This window comes from Callorhinchus milii, unplaced genomic scaffold, assembly GCF_018977255.1.
Source record: "Callorhinchus milii isolate IMCB2004 unplaced genomic scaffold, IMCB_Cmil_1.0 Scaffold14, whole genome shotgun sequence".
Taxonomy (NCBI): domain Eukaryota; kingdom Metazoa; phylum Chordata; class Chondrichthyes; order Chimaeriformes; family Callorhinchidae; genus Callorhinchus; species Callorhinchus milii.
Genome location: NW_024704755.1, coordinates 366205 through 374579, shown reverse-complemented (window position 1 = coordinate 374579; position 8375 = coordinate 366205). Strand labels below are relative to the sequence as shown.

Sequence of the window (8375 nt, the reverse complement as noted above, 5' to 3'; positions counted from 1 at the left end):
GTCTGCGGCCCTCACAGCCATTACCGACATCATTAAGCTCAAGCCTCCATTCTTGCCCCCACCCCTCTGAAGTCATTCTGTGCAGTCAGAGAGCCCTGAGCCTGTGTGAGGTTTTGAGGTGCACACAGCCAGATTCCTGAGCTCAAGATTTCAACTTTATTCATTTGATGTTACAGCTCGTGGTAAACAAGTATAATATTCACATGTCACAGGCTACAAACTGAGGAGGTCTCGGCCGGTCCCTCCCTCACACAGTTACAGATCAGCTTTCCAGTGCATGTAGCTCACATTCAAATCACTGAGACACCCACCAAAATCAGACAGATAGCTAGATAGACAAAGTGAGAGCGAAACATACAGATAGATAGAGCGAAAGAGAGAAAGAAACAAGAGATAGAGAGAGACAGTGAGAGAGTGAAATAGGGTGCCTGGAGCTGCAGTGACACAGTCTGCACTGGAGCCTCCAGCAATGCTTGTGTCCATAGTCAATTCTAAAACATAATTATGATTTTACCTAAACTGAGATCAAGAGGATTATATGAACCTCGACCCATTTTATCTCTTCTAGAATCCACACCTTCCTCAAACTGTCATTCCCCACCCCGCCCCAGTAATCACGTTCATATCCCTCGCATTGTGTAAAGAAATACTTCCCGGTCTCTGCCGACACCTAAACCCACAGTCTCCCAATCTTGGTGCTTTGACCATCTACAAGTAATAATAATAATAATAATAATCCTTGCATTTGATATAGCGCTTTTCACGTCGGGAGGACATCCCAAAGCGCTGCACAGAACACACTGTAAAGTGAATTGACTGTATATTTGTGGGCTAACGCGGCAGCCAATTGCGCACAGCAATGTCCCACAAACAGTCGTAGATTGAAAATGACAGATTTTATTGTTGTTTTTGGTTTTGGAGGATTATTATTAGGCTCTGTGTGGAGTAAGGAAACTTGCCCAAGGTTTCGCCCTCTGCCGGGAATTGAACTTGGGTCTCTCGCTTGCAAAGCGAGTGCTCTAACCACTGAGCTACATATTATAAATACATATTATATACATATTATATTATATTATATAAGTATTAGGAACAGGAGACGATTCAGCCTGTGCCACCATTTCCCAAGATCGTGGCGGATCCACATTTCCCACCCTCTGGCCATGTGCTCTGATAACCCTGTCTATCTGGAATTTATCTATTTGCTTTTTAAATTTTTTAATGGATTTGGCCTGGACTGCCCTCTGGGGGCGTGAATGCCACATTCCCACCACCTGCTGCAGGAAAACAACCTACAGTCCTCAATTCTCTCACCAGAGAAACCAGTTTTGGTTTATTAATGTAGCTTCTCACAGCCCTTTCCAAGGCCATTGATGTCTTATTTCCTGGAAAAGTCCTGAATTACCCAGACCATTTCACATCTCATCTTTCTGGGGATCGGACACTTTACAGAATATAATAACTGAGTAAAATGGGGTTAATTTTACTCAGGCACAGGTTTATCTGAGTAAAATCGACTTCAAGATCCTCACATTCGTGTTCAAATCTCTTCACTCCTGGCACCTCCCTACTGCTTTGATTTCCTCACACCCAGCGCCTTTGCTCGCGTGGCACCGGCCTCCTGCTTGTCCCTTGCACCCTCTGCTCCACCATTGGAGTCGCACATTCAACCACTATGCCCCGAAACTCTGGAACACTCTCCCTCAATGCCTCTGCCTTGCCCCCTATCTCCTCTTTTTCAAGTCCCGCCTGAAAATCTTCCTTTTCGACTGTGTTTGCGGTCACCTTTACCCCTTCCCACTCCGGCTCAGAGTCAGGCTCCACCACTGTTAAGCACTCTGAGACGCAACCCTGCGAGGAGGACGCTATATAAGTGCAAGTCGTTACTTTTGTTAACACAAACCATGGGAAGGGTCCCAGCCACAGGCTGAATGTAGTACCACTCGTGCAGTACTGCTGTGTTCGCACGAGGTGGTGCTGCGCGTCAATAAATACTATTTACAAAGTAGCTCATTGTCTCTGCACCGCGGACCCCCATTCTCTCTGACAGAGGGTGTGACAGAGCCCTGACATGGCACAAATCTCACCATTTCTGGTGTCGCTCTCATGGCAAAATACGGCTGCCTGACAGGCTCTAACTATTCACACTCTGTCCACACTCCCTGTTGGTGCACATGCACACTTAGCACACGCACACTGTCTGGGACAGTACCCTGCTGAGGGGGGATATATAAATGCAAGTTCTTGTTGTCACTCGGTGTCGCTTACATTCGATGCACACTCACGCTCAGCGTCGCTCACACTCACGGTCGCACTTGGTGTCGCTTACACTTGGTGTTACTCACACTCATACTCTGTGTCATTCACACTCAGTGTTTCACACTCGGTGTCGCTCACACTTTGGTGTCGCTCACACTCGGGGTGGCTCACACTCAGTGTCACTCACACTCGCTGGGTGCTGCTAAAGGGCTCTGGAACTCTACCCTGCATGAGGGGTGCTATATAAATGCAAGTTGTTGTTGCTGAAAGGTGTTGAGTAGTTGAACATCAGGTAGTCAGTGGAGTAGAGCTGGTAGAGGCCCTGGCGTTGGGCGGCTGAGAGCCGGGAGAAGTAGTGGTGAGTGAGTTCGGGGCCGGTGCGCTTGTCGCCAGGGTGCCGGTCCTTGTTGCGGGGGAAAGTCAGATTGCCGGGGGCAGCGAGCAGGCGGAGCAGGTAGGCCGCGTCCTCGTCCATTGTCTCAAACTTGCCAATGAAATCATAGTCAATGAGGCACGGGCTACACAGGCGGCCATAACCCTCCCAGTGAATGTCCATCCCCACCGGCCGTCCCCCGTCCAGCAGGTAACGGGCAAACTCGGAGAAAGTGACGCCGGACCCTGAGACCAGGGCCTCCTGTGTCGCGTTAGGCCGGTACTTGCTGATGATGGCCCGGCCAAACACCGGGTGGTAATAGGCGTTGGGATGTTCAAACTTGTCCCTGAAGGCCGAGACCAGGCGCTGGAAGGGCTCGCGGACAAACAGGGCCTTGGTGTATGTCTGCAGCCTGTGCTCCACCCCCGCACGGTCAAAGCTATCCAGCCGGCGCAGTGCGTTACTGTAGTGCACAGCCTGGTGCCGGATGTGGTCAGGATCAGAGGCCTGGCCGCTCAGCACCATCAGCACACGCTTCCAGTTGGAGCAGCCGGCCTTTGGCACCTCGCAGTACAGTAGCCCGTGTCTGTCCTCCACATACACCCGGGAAAGGTGGCTCCGGCCTAGGCCCAGACTCCGGCCCACACCCAAGTTCTGGCCCTGCACCCTCAGGCACATCTGCTGCACCAGCCGCCTGCGGCTCAGCTGAACCTCCTGCAGTCGCCGCTGCTCCTCAGCTTCTGGCATCTTCTCCTGCTCGTTCAACAGCTTCCTCCTGCGGCGGTGAGGCCGGCGTGGCAGGCTGGGGCCTGGGCCTGGGCTCCACTCCCTGTCCCCAGGCCTAGTGTGAGGCTTCAGCTCTCGCTCCCTCTCGCCTTTTTCCAGGCTGGATCCGGGAATTCTCTGCCTCAAGCTTGTGGTGTTGAGCTCAGGCCAGGAGAGATGCAGAGGCCATGGTTGTCTTGTCAAGGCCACCGCACCCTTTCCCCCAGGGGGGATCCAGCGGCCTGAGGCCTGGGAGGGAGGGTCAGATTTAAAATATTTCAACACAAGATTTTGAAACAACAACTTGCCCTTATACAACGACCTTCACACAGTGCGTAAAATATAAACAAACTGATACAAGAGAAAAACAGCTGTTGCTTTCCTGGGCTGTCTGCAATGCCACAGTGCCCCCCAGGAAATCTGTCACGTGTAGTGACTATTTTCATAGACAAATTCAGCAAACAATTCCCACAAGCAACAACAAACCAGCCATGAGACAAGCAACCAATTACTTATCTGGGTTTTTTTGATGGGCACACCGACTGAGAGAAACAGCGTGCGTCACGGGATCTGATGTCCATGTGAACAGGTACAGTTAGGAGCTTGGTTTAAAGACAGTCATCCAAAGGACAGCATCTCTGATAATGAGTGTCAGCCTGGACTGTGAGCTCAAAGTCCCTGATGTTGCTGCTTCTGGGACATTGCTCTGCACAAATGAACACCCGTGTTTGCCTACAAATCACAAAGTCACTACACTTTGCAGTAAATCCTGTGAAGGACTTTGCCACATCCTCCTAACATGGAGAAGAATTGGGCCATGCTCCTGACATAATATTACATATTAAATGTAAAACTTTTATTGTGGTGGGGTTGGAACCCACTAGTTATTGCCCCTGTGTGTGTGTGTGTCTGTGTGTGTGTCTGTGGATGTCTGTATAATGTGTCCAGTCGTCAGCAGAGGGCGATGTCCACCTTTATGATTCTGAACAAACATTAAATTCCTGTCCAGATAATAATAAATACTCCTTGTGTGTAATATTGTGTGTTCCACGTCTCATAGCGCTTCACAGGGAGTAGAGTAAAGTGTAGTGACTGTCTATAGGTGACCTAAGCAAGAGAAGCTTCACTGTAAATGAGCATGGGGAATGGTTAGTGGTGACAGGCTGATTCCTACCTTCCTGATGTGTCTGACCTTCACTCCGACCAGGACTCCTGCAACACACAAGTCACTAGTCACATCCACAGGGTCACACACCCACCTTTCACCAAAGCACCAAATCCAATCCAGTCTGAGGGCACAGTGTAGACGGAGTTTTACTGTGTCTCTAACCCTGACTTCGGAGTGTGGACGGACAGTGTAGGGGGGGGTGTACTCGGGTACAATAAACACATTGGGTTCTGGAGGGGGAGGATGGAGTTAGTCACAGAGTGAATTGGCCTCTGAGCTGCGGGGTGTTGTGAAGAAGTGTAATCACAGGATGTGTTTATTATTCCCCTCAGGAGCTCGTAGAGAATTCAGCTGGAAACTTGGCTGTAAAGACATCAGAGCTTTGTTCCTGGAGCTGAGACACGGGCTGGTGCTGGGAGGAGGGGGGCTGGGGAGGGAGGAGACGTTCTGTGAGACCCTCGTTCCACGTAGCCTCTCACTTGCGTGGTTGAGCAGTAAACCCCCGGGGGGAGGAGAGGGGATGGGGAGGGGAGGGGATGGGGAGGGGATGGGGAGGGGGAGGGGGGCTGTTGATGTGTTAGGGGGCAGTTGCTCCCCACACCTCCAGAGATGTGTAATTGGACAGAATTCAACCCCGTCACCATCCTGTCGCTTAGGGACAGAACACAGAGCAGTGGAGTGTTAGTGTATCAGTTAATGTCTGTATCTCTGCTCCTGTTTGCGCAACAGTGAACCATTCCCTCCATCTGCTGTATGGCTCATCAGGAGAGCGCGGGAGGGAGGGAGGGAGGAGTCACGTAGAGTGTGGGAGGAAGGGGAGAGGGAGGGAGAGAGAGAAGAGGGAGAGGGGGGAGGGAGTGGGGAGTGATGGCTGACCTGTCTGTGGGGGGAGAATGTGGCTCAGGTCTTGTAGGCGGCTAAAGACGAGGAGTCCGAAGGCCCCGAAGAGCAGGACGAAGATGAAGAGACAGGTCACCCTCGTGGCAGCCATGGTGTCCCCGCTGTGAGGGCAGTGCCCGGCAGCCTGGCCCCACAACCTACACACACAGCACATCACCCAGAGCAGTGAACAGGGTGCCCCACACACACACACACAGTGACACACTCACACTCACACAGGCAGACACACACACAGTGACACACTCACACAGGCCGACACACACACACAGTGACACACACTCACACAGGCAGACACACACACTCACACAGGCAGACACACACACAGTGACACACACTCACACAGGCAGACACACACACTCACACTCACACAGGCAGACACACACACTCACACAGGCAGACACACACACACAGTGACACACACTCACTCACACACACAGGCAGACACACACACACACACACAGTGACACACACACACACACAAAGTGACACACCCACAGACACACACTGACACAAATATACACACATACTGCTATTCTGTATAATAAACATACACAGCCCCCCCCCCCCCCCCCCCCCCCCCCCCGCACTCACATTAAATCCCCCGATATAAACGCTCCGCGTCCGGCAAACGAATAAATCGGCAAAAACCAGCAGTGGCTGCGAACACTCGGCGGGAGGGTCAGACAGCATCTATGGAGAGAGGAAAGTGAGACAACGTTCTGACGAAATCGTGGATCCCAAACGTTGACTCCCGTCGCTCTCCCCACAGTGCCGTCTGACCCGCGGAGTGTTCGCGGCCACTACTGGTTTTGCTTCAGATTTCCAGCATCTGCGGTGCTTTGCGTTTAATAATAATATTTGTATAAATCGGCAACTTTCAACTAAATAATAAATTTAAGAATTTCCAGAGCCCGGTACACAACTGGTTAATACAACCTTACTTCCCTTTGTAACTGTGACATCTCACACTCACTCTCACACTCACTTTCACTCTCACACTCACTCGCATTCACCGAAACACACGTACATAAGCACTTGCTCTGGGTTTCACACACAGGCATTTCCACTCTCACTCACTCAGACACTCTCACACACACTTTCACTCTCAGACTCTCTCCCTCCCTCATTCACTCTCATCTCTTTCACAAACACACTCACTTCCTCACTCACCCTCTCCAATCCTCACTTCATCACTCACTCACTCACTCACTCGCTCAGTCTCTCTCACACGCTCTCACACTCACACACACTGACACTGACCTGACAGCTGTGGGTTGTGTGGAGCTGAGACAGACTGAGTTACTCCGCACTGAGCGTTCCTGTGTGTGTCTCTCTATCCCTCTCCCTCACACCCGCTGAGCTGCGATCTCCGCTACTTTCTGGCTCTGTGTCTCCAGAAGAAACGGACGCACAATTGGAAGCGATGGAAGCAGAGACACAGCGAGTGATGGCGGGAGCCAGTCAGTGAGATGCTGAACCACACACAGCACTGAGCGCTCCTGCTTGGTCCCCGGCAGCGCTATACACAGCCTGTCCAGACATAGCAACCGGCAGCCAGACACACACACACACACACAGACAGACACACACAGACAGACGAGAACAGAGAGAGAGAGAGAGAGAAACAGGACAGAGTGAGACAGACAGACAGACAGACGAGAACAGAGAGAGAGAGAAACAGGACAGAGTGAGACAGACAGACAGACAGACGAGAACAGAGAGAGAGAGAAACAGGACAGAGTGAGACAGACAGACGAGAACCGAGAGAGAGAGAAACAGGACAGAGTCAGACAGACAGACAGACAGACGAGAACAGAGAGAGAGAGAAACAGGACAGAGTGAGACAGACAGACAGACAGACGAGAACAGAGAGAGAGAGAAACAGGACAGAGTGAGACAGACAGACAGACGAGAACAGAGAGAGAGAGAAACAGGACAGAGTGAGACAGACAGACAGACAGACAGAGAGAGCACAGGGAGAGAGAGAAACACAGGACGGAGAGTGAGAAAAGAGCAGGAGATACAGAGAGACAAACGGGGCAGAGAGAGAGAAAGAGCACAGGGATAGAGTCAAAGGAGAGACAGACAGAGGGTAGAGAGCGGCACAAACACACACACACACACAGGACAAAGCGAGACAGATAGACAGAAAAACAGACAGAGGGCAATCATGAGACTGAAGCCGAGGGAGAAAGGAAGGGCAGAGAGAGAGGGAGATGGTGACAGAGAGGGAAATTGGAGAGCTTTCCTGAGTTTATTGCTGGGAACATGTTACAATGTGTTGGAATTGTCGCCTGAATTCCCATCAACATCAGCTGTGAAGTTAGTTTGTAATCACTTTTATTTCAGAGATTCTTCACACTGAGCTCAGAAAATAGTAATATAATATTCCTTGCATTTGATACAACAACAACAACATTAGATTTGTATAGCACCTTTCAAGTCGGGAGGACGTCCCAAGGCGCTGGACAGTAACAGCATTTCAGCGCCTTATCACGTCATTGAGACATCTCAAAACGCTTCACAGAATATACTGTAAAGTGGATTGACTGTATTTTGTGAGTGAAACATGACAGCCAAAGAGAATTCATTCTCATTTTTATTCATAGCAAAATCCTTGGAGGAGCTCAGAGACTGTGATTCTCCACTCTTTCTCCATTAATAATATAATACAGCAGCTTAAATAATTACTGCTTACAGCCATGTGTCCCCTCACCCCGGCCTGCATCCCCCCCCCCCCCCCCCCCCCCCCCCCACACACACACACGCACAGACCCCTACCGCACAGAACACAGGCCCACATCACACACGCATAAACACACGCAGCTCTATCCCCCACAAGCACAGTTCTATCCCCCACACATACAGCCTCCCCCCAACACATAGCCCCCCCACTCACATACAGCCCCCCCA

The 8375-nt window shown here is 51.0% G+C and overlaps 1 protein-coding gene across 3 annotated transcripts; it reads right to left on the bottom strand.

Annotated features, from left to right (window-relative positions):
- Positions 1–1722: 1722 nt before the first annotated feature.
- On the bottom strand, positions 1723–7048 carry LOC103188101 (carbohydrate sulfotransferase 8). 3 transcript variants are annotated; one of them, XM_007907950.2, is made up of 4 exons: positions 6723–7048; positions 5439–5599; positions 4569–4606; positions 1723–3643 (listed from the first exon to the last, which is right to left on the bottom strand). In XM_007907950.2, exons 2-4 carry the CDS (start codon positions 5551–5553, stop codon positions 2477–2479), a joined length of 1320 nt encoding a protein of 439 aa, XP_007906141.2. In that variant the 5' UTR covers positions 5554–5599; positions 6723–7048; the 3' UTR covers positions 1723–2476. The 3 variants fall into 3 exon arrangements, with proteins under 3 accessions (XP_007906141.2, XP_042196298.1, XP_042196297.1); XM_042340364.1 differs by lacking the exon at positions 6723–7048 and adding an exon at positions 6054–6108; XM_042340363.1 differs by lacking the exon at positions 6723–7048 and having other exon boundaries at positions 5439–5627.
- Between the last annotated feature and the right edge of the window lie 1327 nt (positions 7049–8375).